General features: G+C 54.5%; 6 protein-coding genes across 6 annotated transcripts; 4 read left to right on the forward strand and 2 right to left on the reverse strand.

The window, feature by feature from the left end:
• Positions 1-41: 41 nt before the first annotated feature.
• Positions 42-1,397, forward strand: An10g00470 (uncharacterized protein; the record flags this gene model as incomplete). The annotated part of the gene is made up of 1 exon (XM_001402404.3): positions 42-1,397. One exon carries the CDS (start codon positions 42-44, stop codon positions 1,395-1,397), a length of 1,356 nt encoding a protein of 451 aa, XP_001402441.3.
• Positions 1,398-1,781: 384 nt separating this feature from the next.
• Positions 1,782-2,852, reverse strand: An10g00480 (uncharacterized protein; the record flags this gene model as incomplete). Its single annotated transcript, XM_059749948.1, has 3 exons — positions 1,782-1,926; positions 2,139-2,290; positions 2,370-2,852. The coding sequence occupies 3 exons, from the start codon at positions 2,850-2,852 to the stop codon at positions 1,782-1,784; spliced, it is 780 nt and encodes a 259-aa protein (XP_059601491.1).
• A 479-nt stretch (positions 2,853-3,331) lies between these two features.
• An10g00490 (uncharacterized protein) lies at positions 3,332-6,568 on the reverse strand (the record flags this gene model as incomplete). The annotated part of the gene is made up of 3 exons (XM_059749949.1): positions 3,332-5,997; positions 6,054-6,206; positions 6,406-6,568. 3 exons carry the CDS (start codon positions 6,566-6,568, stop codon positions 3,332-3,334), a joined length of 2,982 nt encoding a protein of 993 aa, XP_059601492.1.
• Positions 6,569-9,909: 3,341 nt separating this feature from the next.
• Positions 9,910-10,423, forward strand: An10g00500 (uncharacterized protein; the record flags this gene model as incomplete). The annotated part of the gene is made up of 3 exons (XM_001402407.3): positions 9,910-9,917; positions 9,984-10,053; positions 10,235-10,423. The coding sequence occupies 3 exons, from the start codon at positions 9,910-9,912 to the stop codon at positions 10,421-10,423; spliced, it is 267 nt and encodes an 88-aa protein (XP_001402444.1).
• Positions 10,424-11,612: 1,189 nt separating this feature from the next.
• On the forward strand, positions 11,613-13,027 carry An10g00510 (uncharacterized protein; the record flags this gene model as incomplete). Its single annotated transcript, XM_001402408.3, has 6 exons — positions 11,613-11,633; positions 11,701-11,715; positions 11,775-11,889; positions 11,940-12,075; positions 12,124-12,761; positions 12,813-13,027. 6 exons carry the CDS (start codon positions 11,613-11,615, stop codon positions 13,025-13,027), a joined length of 1,140 nt encoding a protein of 379 aa, XP_001402445.1.
• Positions 13,028-13,717: 690 nt separating this feature from the next.
• Positions 13,718-13,973, forward strand: An10g00520 (uncharacterized protein; the record flags this gene model as incomplete). The annotated part of the gene is made up of 1 exon (XM_059749950.1): positions 13,718-13,973. A coding segment is annotated over one exon (256 nt), but the record flags the coding sequence as incomplete, so codon positions are not given.
• Positions 13,974-14,019: the final 46 nt, after the last annotated feature.

Genomic DNA, 14,019 nt, shown 5'->3' on the forward strand with positions numbered 1-14,019 from the left:
CCAGCACACATCGTCGTACCGGCAGCACCCTGAAAACCGTCATGCGGAAGATCTTCACTCGCAAAAGTCGGGGACAGGAGGACGACGAGTCCGCTGAATGTCGGTTCGGCAACCACAGTCCGCGATCGAATCAATCGCTCGACAAGCCGCAGCCGCTCTCCGGTTCATGGAACGCCAAATCCACGAGTCCGTTGCAACAGGAACACGGGCCCGTCACCTCGTGGGAAGAGGCCCTCCGCAAGCTTGAACCGCACCCACGCCGCCGACGTGCCACTCTGCCGAGCTTGATCTTTTCGGACGACGAATCTCGCGGTGCCCTGGAGGCGGTCGTGCATTCGGGCCGACCAACCAGTAAGCGGGACAACAGTCCGCACGCCAACAGTGATCCGGATGAGGTCCGCCGGCGAGAGATGCGGCAGATCAAGCGCCGCTCGCGCAGCGCGACCGCCCTGCGCGGCATGGCCAAAGATCACCTAATGTCTCCCATTCAATGGCGACGCCGCAGTTTGGAGTCGTACGCAGGATCGACGACCTTTGGAGCGGTCTCCGAGGCCGATGCATCGGAACGACCCCCGACCCGGACAACGGTCGCCAGTGCCCCGAAACCCACGACCGAGCCGTCCTTCCTGGATGGGCCGGATGAGGACGAGGAGGAAGATGCACCACCAGAGGAGCCCATGCCCCCAATGGTTGGGACGCTAGTCAACTCATTGCAACACGATGAGAACGTGACGCTGGAACAGCGACTGACCACCTTGGAGGTAAAATTGATCGACCTCGAGTGTGCAATTGCACGCATACAGTCTGGACGCAGCGAGACGCCGGCCGAGCCGTCGGGACAGAGGAAACCGTCACCGCCGACGACCCGGCACAAGCGCAAGCCATCGTCGGCCCAGTCGCCGTCGGGAAGTGACGAGGCCCCGGGTGCCAAGTCGCCCGGCGGCGCCGATCGCCCGTCTAGCACGAGCACGCTGCGCCCGAACCATCTCCACCGCTCGCGCACTTTGCAGGCACCGTCCTCCACGTCGCTGCACGAATGCAATACCATCTCCGTCGAACAGTACAGCGCACTGGTGATGCTGCTGCGTCGGGAGCAGTCTGCGCGACGCAACCTCGAGGAACAGGTATCCAACCTGCGGAGCGATGTCGAGCAACTGACGCGCGTGGCACGCGAATCCATGGGCATGGGGCCTATCTATCCTATTCCGATTGACGCGCATGATATTATGCGTATGCGGCAGGCCCTGGGGCCATCCCCGACCAACTCAGGGCCACCGACGGAAAAGATCTCCCCAGATAGTGATTCGGAGGAGCGCCCGGAGCTTCCTCCAAAGGGAGACCTGTACCATCCGCGGTGGCCGTCGGCGCGCCGGGTCGAAGTTGGCGGGATGATATGATGCCGATAACACTCATTCTGATTCTTCTATTCTTCCTTTTCCATCCACCCTCTTCCCTCTTAACGACCAACATTGCTCCATACCCTCATTGGTTATCTCTTTTCTTTGGAAATGTTCTGCTTCTGCGTGGTTATGATATCCTGCATGAGATTTGCGTGCATGAGTGATACTGTACATACACCAATTGCCTTCATTACGCACTGGCTGCCCGGCTGCAGCCATAGACTTATAGATCAATTGAACCACAAACAATTAGAAAGTTCAGCAAGAACCATGAAACAATTAAATCAATTAAAATATACTAAAACAGCTATACACGAAGCGACAGCAACACGCCTGGATATCTTCCACCCCCCACACCCAAAACCATGCAAAGGAGACAATCTACTCAACCTTCTTCACATCCTCCCCCTCCTCAAACCGAATCCTCTTCCCAAACAACACCGACCTCCCCAGCACCGACCCGACCACAAACCCGATATACGCCCCCGTCAACAAGGTAATCGGATACGCCTGCCACGGACGGTCCCTGCACAACATTAGCACACCCAATCCCTTTATCACCCCCTATCCCCTCCAAACAAGAAATAAAGAGGATGAACATACCAATCAAGCGGCACCGGCACCGCCCCCAACCAAGCCCCCACACAAGTCCCCAACGCACCACCCCAAACGATATCCCCCGGCCTCTTAGCCCCCCACACCTCCTTCCACACATTCCCATCCACGCCATGAACATACACCAGCGCCGTCGACGACAGAATAGCCATATGCGCCGCACACAGAACCGTCTGAGCATGATGAGTCGTGAACGGGGCGCCAAAGAGAACAAGAAGGATGCTGAGGACGGGGGTGGCGAGGAGGGTTGTCAATGTCAAGGATAATAGCGAAGCCTGATATTATCACACATCAATCATTAGTAAGGATAAATATATTGAGGAGAATATTAAGGGTAATGGGGAAAGGACATACAACAACCCGCCCACTAATCGCCGAGGCCGTCGCCGACGACGAAGACGAGTCCTTCGTGCGCCGCCGGCCGACGCGGCCGGGACGGAGGATCACATTTCCTCCTTTTTCGTTGGTACCGGTGGTTGTTCCTGTGGAGGAGGCGCTGGAGGCGGTGGGAGTAGACGGCGAAGCGGGAGTGGTGGTGGTGGTGGAAGTAGTAGAATCCGAGGAGCCCGCGGCCGGGAGACAAATCATCACGTAGGCGACGTGCGCGAGGGCGAGGAGGGGCAATTGCTGGGCCATTTCTGCGACGGGGTCGTTGACCAGCGCGGGGAATCGCGCGGCGAAGGCGGAGAGTAGCGCCGCTGGGTGGATGTAGGAGTAGATGGTTGCGAGTTGGGTTGGGAGGACGTGCACGGGGGGTGCGGCGGGTTTGTTGGAGTTGTCGGGCGGCGCGGAGGCGGCGCTGGTGGTGGTGAGGGGGGAGGGGGGTGGGGAGGCCATTTTGAGGGTGTGGCGATGGGCCTGGGGGAGTAGGGAGAGTAAGAGAGGGAAGGGGAGGAGGAATTGGGGAGGTGGTGAGGAGATTAGGAGCTGTGGAACGAAGAGATGCTTCGGAGGTGACGGAAGAGGAAGAAGAGGATTGGTTTTGTTTGGTTTGTTTGCATGGGGCTTTTTACTTAAGTATGGGGTTGCGGGTGCCTGAGGTGTCAGGGGATATTACGCAGATTTACTGCAATATAGTCCAGACAAGTGAGCAACTACAATTCTGCAAATGGTGTCAATGTATCCGTACATAAATCTACAACTATTTGAAATACATGGCACGCCATCCAACAAGCAATACATACATCATTCGTGATCCATAAGTGCATCAACGACAGTCATCATGGCAGCCTCAAGCCACCGGTACGTGAATCGTGCCGTCCATCAGTCCATATCCTTAAACCACTTAACAAAGGAAAGAAAGCAAAATTCTTCATCTATGAGGGCACAGCGGGCCCCGGTCCGGCATCCGTGCCTTCCGTCTCTACTGGCGGAGAGGCAACAGGCGCGGCCACAGCAGGCTCCTGTTTCTGCTCTAAGCCAGGCACCGCAACTGGACTCTCCGGTGTCCGTGGTTCCTCAGGGATCGCCGGCGGCAGTCCCGAACCCGGCAGCGGAGAGACCGGTGAACTTAGTTGTCCCTCTTTAGGATAGCTAGTCACATCGATCGGAGCAGGCCGGTTTCGCAGACTATCCTTCCCAGATGGTGATAGGGTGTGGCTCGACACGGACAGGTCGGCCTCTGAGTTTACAGGACTTCTCGTCCGGTCCCGTTCCGTGGACTCCTTAACACCATCTCGCACTTGCGCAACCTTGGCTTTGAACTTGCCAAACAGGCTGCGCTTCTCGGGTTCAGCCAGAGATGCGTCCTTAGCGGCCCCGTTGTTGCTGACTTCCGCGTCCAAGCTCAGAGGTTGGTAGGACGGATCGTTTGCAAATTGCTGCAAATCCGAGGGTGAGCTTCTGCTAGAGTGGTGCCAACTGCCGATCGAGCTAGTGCTCCGGTCGGCACCAGGTGTCGTGGCGATGAGCGGTGGTGAGGCAAGTCCCAAGCCAATATGCTCGTTGCTGCGTTTAGATGAGCGCGGGAACCGCCAGCTGCGGCGATGCTCCTTACGCTCCGCTCGCGACGCATCATCGGTAGGGTCAGCATCCGAGTAATCGGTGAACGATGACCGAGAGTTCATCGATGGGGTCCGTGAGCCATAAGGCCGCAGCGATGTGTCGCCTGCCTGCTGTCCACCTTCGTGCGGCAACAGCTGCTTCTCTGGCCTGCCTTCTCGTGGCGGGCTCAGATCATCAGAACTCGTAGTGTTGGGGGCTCGTGGTGTCGCTCCTCCAGCATCATTGTTGACCTCCGCGTGTCGGGAAGTATGCAAGATCGCTGCCAACCCAGTATCCGATGTTGCGGCCTGCAGCGACTGGGACGAGCTTTGCGCACTTTCACTCGCGCTGCCAGGGATTCGCTTCTTCTTCAAGCGATTTGGCTGTCGCGGCTCTTTATGCTCACCACTTGGTGGCGGTGACTTGGAGAAGAGACTAGAGAGCTTGCGTTCCCGCGTCGGCGTCACCACCGCCGGCGGGGGTGAAGCAGCTATGGGTGGCAATCCTTCCCGCAGGATGGGCCGTTCACTGGTAGGTCTGTCACCAAGCTTCTCCGTACTTGTCTGTTCAGGGTGTGGGATAGGCCTCTCTGCCATCAGCCTCTCAGCAATGGGAGTCTGAGCGGGCTTTTGGGCGATGGGCTGCTGCACAACTGGCTTTTCTGCAATGGTCTGTTCAACAGCGGGCTTCTCCACACTGGGATTTGCGGTGGCAGGTTTCGTATCGCCAAGTCCATTTCCATTCTCAAGCGCAGTCTTTGGTACGGGTCCGTGTGTGGACGAGTGAACGTAGACGATCCCTGTCCCTGGCTCTACCACCTCGGTTATGGATCCCTGACCATTTGTCGGCGGGGGAGTGCCCTGGGCAACCTGGTTAGGTGCAGGGCTCATCCGAGCATTGGTCTGGGGCAACTCAGGTTGTGGTTCGGGCGCATGCTGAGGTTGCGGTGCAATCTGGGTTGGGGGTGCAAGCTCGGGTTGAGGAGGCTGAGCCTGAGCTTGAGGAGCAACCTGGGGTTGAGGAGCAGGCTGAGGTTGAGGCTGGGGTAGAGGTTGAGGGGTGTCCTCAGCAGGTGCAGGCGCACGGCTGGACGATCGCGAGTGTTGCGCAGAAGTATGTGCCGATGAGTTGACCCCTGTGTTATCCACCGGTCGTCCATACCGTGATGGAGGAATCACGGGCGTCATCTTAGACGGCAATGTGTTGCTGCGATGTACCCCCACACCACCCAGTGAGGTCGGCGTAGCAGGGGTTGCAGCATTGGAGTTGCGGGAATTCTTCGACGAGACAGACACATTCCGGCGCAGACTTCCATACTTTCGGAAGCTCTCCGCACCGCCACTGGCACTCGACACCGAGCGTCGAATGTTGGAATGAGTGGTGGGCCGGCGGGCCAGACCCCCTTCGACCTCCTTGACCGTCTGCTCGTCAGCGGCGGTGCCGTTCATTCCAAACAAGAAGTGGTCTTGGTTTTCGATCAGGAAGATCAGGACATCCTGGCTTAGCTTGTATTCGTCTGGAGACATGTCGTGCTGCGGATGCGACAACAATCCTGGCTGGAAGATGGCGGACAGATTGGCCGAAGTCATGCGATTCTGATCAGACTTGGACGCGAAGACAGCCAGCAGGTCGAGGATATAGAGCAAAAGCTGTTTGTTCAACGGGGGTAGCTCGCGGATCAACTGCTGGTAGGCCGCGACCGCTTTGGCATGGTCGAAGGCCTCGGTGTCCGCGGGCGGGGCGTTGTTCTGAATCTGTTCCTGGACCTGTCGTTGATACGTCCGTAGGGGTTCGCGAAACCGTTCGTAAAAGTCTAGCGGGACGATCGGTTCCGGCAGCTGGTTCAGGTAGCGCCGAAGAACGTTCGCCGCATCATGCACAGTATAGCCAGTCCAATCCAAACCTTTTCCATAACGCTCGGGGGAGTCGAAGATTTCCTGAAGATCTTTAATGCGCTTTGCAGAGCCGCTCAGACGGAAGATGCCCTCAACGTCGGTCGCTAGCGAGATTTACGTTAGCACCGATCTTATCGCAGGGCCAGCGTGGTCGGGATACCTTTCTCTTTCAAATAGACTCCACATTTTGCGACCACGATGGGCACGTATCCGTAGATAAAGCTCTCGCCGTTGTCGTTCGTAAGGGAGATAGCGACGTTGGCGTACTTGATGCTGACGTTGAGGGGGATGCCGAAGATACCCTGGGGTTTTTCTGCAATCCATTAGCACATGTTAAAAGCAGAGCCCATCAGAAGCGAATCCTAGGTAGCTAAGGGAGCCGCAGAATGCTAACAGGGCGACAGGCTTCGATGCGATGGGATTCCACGGACGCCCCACGATCGCATCGCCGCCGAGCTTCCCCGCAGCGCAGCAAACCCAACCAAAAGATCCTATTATACCACCACACATACCTTTCGGTTCCTCCTTTCTGGTATTTCTCTTGAATTGTCTCCACCACGAAGCCAAGTCACGTTTCGACGGCGGCGAGGTCGCGATAGCCTCAGGGGGGGCAGCGGTGGGTGGAAGCCGGTGCAGGGGATCGACACCCGGGTGCGACTTGCCGGTAGTAACCATGGTGGGCAGTGCGCGATGGGAACGAGGGTTCCAGACGAGATGCGACGTGACTGCGAAGGTATAGAAATACAGCGACCGAACCAGACCCTGCTAATCCGAGGCCTCCGTCACCGCCCTTGTTGTTGGCGCGAGAAATTCCGGGGCTGGGAGGCGTGATCCCAAAATAGCACGAGGACTAGTCAGGCTGCGGATTTTAAGTGCCGCGCCGTCCGAAACACGTACAGTAGCAGGGAACCGGTAAAACGAACACTGGGAATTTTTTTTCCAACGGGGCAGGGAGAAGAATGGAGACAGCGAAGGGTAGACAACGCACGAAGGAGAGAGACAGGGGAGATAGGGAGGGATGGAGTGAGAAATGAAAGGAGGTTAACAAGGGAACGCAGGAAGCCGGAGTAGATGTAGGAGAGGGGTGAATGGATGGGGGCAGCGCTGGCAAGAACGAGACGAAGCAGACAAAACACGAGCAAATCAACGAATGCCGGGATGTCCGTCAACGTTGAACAATTCGGGGGGAGGAGGAGGAGGAGGAGGTGGTGGTGGTGGTGGTAGTGGTGAGCAACAATAAGGGAGTCTAGCAATCAGGAATGAACTTCAGGCTGAGAGGCTGATTTGGGGCCCTCCGACAGGGTGGATGGGACTCTGGTTGCGTGGGTGAGCAGCAGCAGAGGTGCTTCTTGGCTGGTCTGGGGGTGAAACCAATGACCATCATCTGAACCAACGAAACTCGAGAGCTGCAGTCAGATCAATAGATACCCCGGAGTGCTTGTCGTTGTCGTTGTAGATGGTGAAGATGTGGTGGTTGCTAGGCGTGATGGAGGATGAAAGGAGATGGTTGTGGAGGAGACAGGAGAAAGAGACAGGAGGGAAAGGATGGAAAGGATGGAGCAACAACCGACGGACAGCCAACCAGCCAAACTGCGTGACAACCGGACGAACAGGCTGGAGGCGTGCTGCTGTAGGCGGGACCCAAAGGGGAAGACGGAGAGGTAAAAGACAAGAGGAATGACCAGTTCAGTCACCAGTTCAAACCCCCCAGGCAAACTATGTATCTATTCCTACCCGAACCACAACTAGAACCAGAATCAAAATCAGAGATCAGGATGGAGTAAATGAATTCAAGATTGAATAGAAATAGGATGTGTCAGAGATGGGAAAGAGAGAGGGGGGGAAATTTTGGGAAATTGAAAACACCCCCCGCCAAGCATGGAGATGGATTTGTTCTCCTGGGAATTGAAGTTCTGGCAAGTGGCCCTGCTTGGGACCAGACCCCAGGGTTCCAGGGTTGACTGGCTCCAACCAGGGCCCTTTTTTTTTTGGGTGCCCTTTTTTCCTTTTTCCATTTTCCGTTGTTATTTATTTAACCCTTATTACGGAGTATTATCTACTAATTTTGCTTATTTTTAACCGCCATTTCCTATTCTTGTTTTGTTCTTTTAGGTGCGGTTCCTCCTCTGCTTATTATTTTTCCAGGTCCGTCGGTTCTGGCCCTGGTTCTAGTCGTCCCTCCGGCACACTAGCATGGGACACTAACTGGACCATTCTTCAATCATTCCGCTACGCCGGTTATATGGCCCCAGTTCTAGCCAATTGCGTCAAGGCCCCTCTGAGACATGAGGCTATCCGGAGACCGCAGTCGAATGGGACTCCTTCTTTCGCTCTATCCGGATAAGGATTCTCGAATGCAGAATACCCTCTTCCCCCCTCCCCCCTCTTCTCCGACCGGGGAACTTCTCAGTGAGTGTGTGTGAGTGAGTGAGGGAGTAGATCCTGTTCCTGTTGACTCACTATCGCCTCCTCACGGACGATCAGAAAACTATAAATTGGGAAGAGGAATGATACTCTCCAGTCTGCCAAGCTGCTACGTTTACAACAAGGTATACACTATACACAGTATCGGCAGGCTGTCGACCCATCGGCTGCTCGTGGTTCTAGCCAAAAATATGACTATGGATCCCCTGATGCAACCCTCAGGGCGCTTCCCCTTGAGCAACGATGCCGCACCATCAGGGTCCTACCGCGGTTCTCCAACCATCAACTGATGTGGCTGTCATCCCAAACGGCCCGAGAGAATGCTGACCCCGCGTCTAGTGGTTTAGTTCGGTCGTGGTGCGAGATTCGCTTGCCCGAACTAGTCCGTCAGCTGCCGATCTCAGGAGTGCAGTTCCAGGTGGCCACTCATCTATCTACAACAGCTTACCCACCAGGCTGTTGGGCTGGATCCCTCGCCAGGTTGATCGTAGGGCCGACTCTTCAGCTCCTCTGCTTTTCTACATACGAATACATAAAACGTACGGTTTAGCTGTGAAGTGTGAAGGAAGCTTATGCCATTGATTGGATCATCACATTCAATCTCAAACAATTTAAGACTAAGCTTACTCCATGCACGCATAACACAGGGAATGTCTCCTGTTGGAGTGCACGTAAGTCCCAAGACATAGATATACAGCCCAAGCGTTGTGTTAGGAGAATGGGTCAACTTGCGTACTAGGCATAGGACCAACAACCAACCGGAGAGACTGCTATATGTTCACGCCTATCATTGGAAGACAACATGCCCCTATCCGAGTGGCTGGTAAAACATAATTTCTCGCCATAGGTGGCTTACTGGTCTGCTGATCTCGGTGGCACATCTTCCACGCAATCGCCTACGGGGACAGCAATATAGTTCTGTATACTGGATCCGCTAGGAATCAGCTAATAATTTGACCAGCTCCATTCCAGCAACCCACCCGCGCAAGCTCATGAGCATGATACACCGCAAAAGCAATGAAATCACCCCGAGCACGATCTCGCTAAGCTCCGGATTGGAATGTGGGATTGTTCTACCCAAAGCCAAACGTTCCTAGATCCTTCGATCGAAGCTGGCCCTAAGACCTGTCGATTTTTTAGGAAGAATCATCCAACAAGCACCAAGGGTGGCTCCAGCCCGAGTCATTGCGGTGGGAATTCAAAGAAGATCTTTGTCCTTCTGGGTTGCTTCTCGACTTGATGGACCTCCGGTTGTGGACGGGCGAACCATGGTTCTGGCGAATGGAAGTCTGGGGCCACCTTGGCCGTTGTGCTTTTTTTAACTTGCCCAAAGAATGGAACAGCGCCAGCTGGATTGTCCTGCTGTTTGCCGGTTTGGGAATGACCTCGGTTTCGGCAATGGATGAGTCAGCACGATCAACAAGCGGTCCGGTTCCGGTCACCTGATCGGAGCTGGATAAGGCACGTGATCACATCAGAGCCTGCGGTCCGTAGAGCAGCTCCGGAGCTACGGTCGTCATCACGACCCAGGCCTCTTGTTATCAAACGCTACCCTTTTTGATTTACCTAGCTTCAGACCCAATCACATCACAATGGAATCGTAAGCAGTTCCCCTTTTCATACCTTTTTATCAAAAGTTCCCCGGATGTGTACTGACCAGTCCCAGCCTCAACGCCTCTGAGCAGCGTGAGCTCGCCTCTCGCATGGAGAGACGCCAGATGAAGGAATTCATGACCGTACGTGAGACCCAAAATAAACAGTGATACCCTTTCGCACCGAATCCGGCTCCTGCCTTGCACAATCTATCTACACTTTCAACAGTTCATCTGTCCTTCCGTCCATCCGCCCGTCCATCTGCCCATTCGTCCATTTATCATCCCTAGCTCGGCCTTCCGGATTCTAATCTGATCATTGTAGATGTACTCCAAGCTCGTCCAGCGCTGCTTCGATGACTGCGTCAACGACTTCACCACCAAGTCCCTGATCAACCGGGAAGAGGGCTGTGTCCTGCGCTGCGTTGACAAGTTCATGAAGGGATCGGCTCGCCTGAACGAGCGGTTCCAGGAACAGAACCAGGCCATGATGATGCAGGGACAACAGCGGTAAATGGGAAATTTAGCATGGGGTTCGGTTGCTTTGCTTTGCCTTGACTTTGGCGGTTTCTGTATAAAATATTAGAATTTTTGCAATGATGACATCCCCTAATGGCCGGCGATGGGCACCCGCTCGCTCTTGAGGAGCAAGTTTTGGTTGCCGAGCTCACAGTATGGAGGTATACTGTTGCTGCCGTGATTGTAATATATGGAATGAAAATAGCATTTGAAGTAAACTATGCTGGTTAGGATACAGATGGTCAGTTGTAGCATGTATCAGGCATAATGGATATTTCATTTGCAGGCATAAATGTGGTATAACCATGATGAAGTCATCGACATTTGACTTTCTCCAATTTTGCTTCTTTCTTCTCCAAAAGACGTGAGGGGATGAGTCCCTAAGAATACTTTTACAGATAGGTCTACTTACGAGCCATTGCCGTGTAGAGTGATGACTGGATAAACTGTGTTGATACAACGAGAATCGAACTTACCCGATCGGGACGCCGACAGTCACCCGTCGGGGCCTCTTGGCGTGCACGGGCCAAGAGAGCCGGAAAACATTACCTAACCGGGTTATGCCTGAGTCATCGCATCATCTGTCCCAATGGAGTCATTCAGTACGCAGGACGAGTACTAGTTATCTATCTACCAGTCGTGGGATATCAGAAGAATGGAGCTCCTTACGTGCACTTGAATGCATTGAGACTACTTTGGCGGAGATTGACCCTCCATTATAGATAACGTATCCTGTAGCCCCAGTCATGGCCCACTGCAAAACAACGATACCGGGACCGCACCCTGCCCGCCACCCTCATACACACTCATGCGGAGGCATGAGGGGATCAATGGTTAGTGTATGCGAGATAGATGATGAAAGACGGAGGAATTGATGGTATCGGGATGTGTACCCGAAACCCGGTACATCTAGAATTTGCCCAGCAAACAGAGCAAAACAGTACAAAATGGGTGCCCCTCACGTAGCCCCTCTTCTTCCCCCCTCGTGCTCCCCTCATCGGCCAACTCCACCGTCTTTGCCGACCCGACCACTCTGCTGCCAATTTATTGCTGGCTCAACCTCGAGCTTCATTCTTCCTCTTCTTTCATCCTTTTCTTCCCTTTTATCATCCCTTTTCTTCCCTTGATTCCCTCTTCCGGTTCCTTCCGGTTCAGTGATTGCCACTATCTTTGCCTGATTCATCATGGCCAGCACTGTCGGACAGGTGAGTTTGTTGGTTCCAGCTCGAAGCAAAGACCAGCATTGACGCGTGCGTTGACTAACTCATCTAGACCATCACCTGCAAGGTAAGAAAGCCACTCGAACAATGACCTCCACCATCGAGTATACCAATGAACTTTTGTAGGCTGCGGTTGCCTGGGGCGCCGGAGAGCCTCTCTCCGTTGAGGACGTCGAAGTTGCTCCTCCCAAGGCCCACGAGGTCCGCATTCAGGTCCTTCACACTGGTGTCTGCCACACAGGTCGGTGATTGTGAGACAGCTGGGATTGAAAGCCAGGCTGACCGAGACAGATGCCTACACTCTCTCCGGAAAGGACCCCGAAGGTGCTTTCCCCGTTGTTCTGGGACACGAGGGTGCCGGTATCGTCGAGTCCGTCGGCGAGGGCGTCACCTCCGTGAAGCCCGGTGACTATGTCGTTGCTCTCTAGTAAGCGACACCTGGTGCAATTGCGCACTCCGCTGCTAACGTTTCTAGCACCCCCGAATGCCGTGAGTGCAAGTTCTGCAAGTCCGGCAAGACCAACCTCTGCGGTAAGATTCGTGCCACTCAGGGCAAGGGTGTGATGCCCGACGGCACCTCCCGTTTCAAGGCCCGCGGCAAGGACCTGCTGCACTTCATGGGTACCTCCACCTTCTCCCAGTACACCGTCGTGGCCGACATCTCCGTTGTCGCTGTGACCCCCAAGATCCCCACGGACCGGTCCTGCCTGCTTGGCTGCGGTATCACCACCGGTTACGGTGCGGCCGTCGTCACCGCCAAGGTGGAGGAGGGCTCCAACATTGCCGTCTTCGGTGCCGGCTGTGTCGGTCTCTCAGTCATCCAGGGTGCTGTGAAGAACAAGGCTGGCCGCATCATCGTGGTCGATGTCAACGACGGCAAGGAGGCGTGGGCCCGTAAGTTCGGCGCCACGGACTTTGTCAACCCCACCAAGCTCGGTGGCAAGACCATCCAGGAGCAGCTGATTGAGATGACGGACGGTGGTTGCGACTACACTTTCGACTGCACTGGTAACGTTGGTGTGATGCGGGCTGCCCTGGAGGCGTGCCACAAGGGATGGGGTGAGAGTATTATCATCGGTGTTGCTGCTGCTGGCCAGGAGATTTCCACTCGCCGTAAGTATTCTTTGAATGTGTAAAAAAGCGCGCAATGCTAACTGGTTGCAGCATTCCAGCTGGTCACTGGCCGTGTGTGGAAGGGTTGCGCCTTTGGCGGTATCAAGGGCCGTACGCAGCTGCCGGGATTGGTTGATGACTACCTGAACGGACAGCTGAAGGTTGATGAGTTCATTACGCACCGCGAGAAGCTGTCGGACATCAACAAGGCGTTTGAGCAGATGAAGGCGGGCGACTGCGTTCGCTGCGTTGTTGACCTGTCATAAACCTGCCATAATGTACACTGATGAATAAATTGAATGAATAAAATTACGAGTTAGCTGTTAGAAACGATGTCTATATATATGTGTAGTTGTCTCCAAGGTCCTCAGCAACTGTAAAGTCGTAGGACCTTGTGGTTTACATAACTATGTCTGCAGCAAGTTCACCAAGTAGTACTCGGGAAGAAGACTACACTGGTCATAACCCCTCACCTCAACTACCAGCCACCTAGTCTAACCCAACTACTGTACTTAAATACTTCTGGTAGTAGTATCAACAGATCCACTAACTGATAGTATCCCCCTATCTAATCAGCAATGCTATCCCTATCACGATATCGGACCACCATCCGCTAGTCAACACCTACTACTAAGATAATCTTATCGTCAGCCCGATAATCACCTCATCCAAAAACAGTAGTGAATTGTAGTACCTACACGGCACTTACGGGCAACCTCCGAAAGGGCAACGCTTAAACTCGGTAATAATGCATCAGAAGAGGGGTAAATGAGCAGCCCGGCTCCGGGATCGGTGCCTTAACATCTCCTTACTATCAGTACCTACACCTACTACTAGTAAGTACCGTCTATATATACTCCAACCATCACCACCACCACACACATCTACCCCAATCATCTACACACACCCAAATAACCAAACCTCCTACTACAACTACTATCACCATTATTACCAAAATGACCATCTCAACTACTACCAACAACCAAGACCCCCTCCCCCTCCCACCCCCCTTCAGCACCATCCCCCGACACGTCCTAACCTTCGGCCCCTCCCCTATCCACGCCCTCCCGCTCATCACCTCCGCCCTCTACCCCCCAAACCCATCAACAACCATCTACGCCAAACGCGACGACCTATCCTCCCCTCTCGCCTCCGGAGGCGGCAACAAGACCCGCAAACTAGAATACCTCATCCCGGACGCCCTCTCCAGCGGTTCGACAACCCTAATCTCCATCGGGGGGATCCAATCAAACCATAC

This window comes from Aspergillus niger, assembly GCF_000002855.4.
Source record: "Aspergillus niger supercontig An10".
Lineage (NCBI taxonomy): Eukaryota > Fungi > Ascomycota > Eurotiomycetes > Eurotiales > Aspergillaceae > Aspergillus > Aspergillus niger.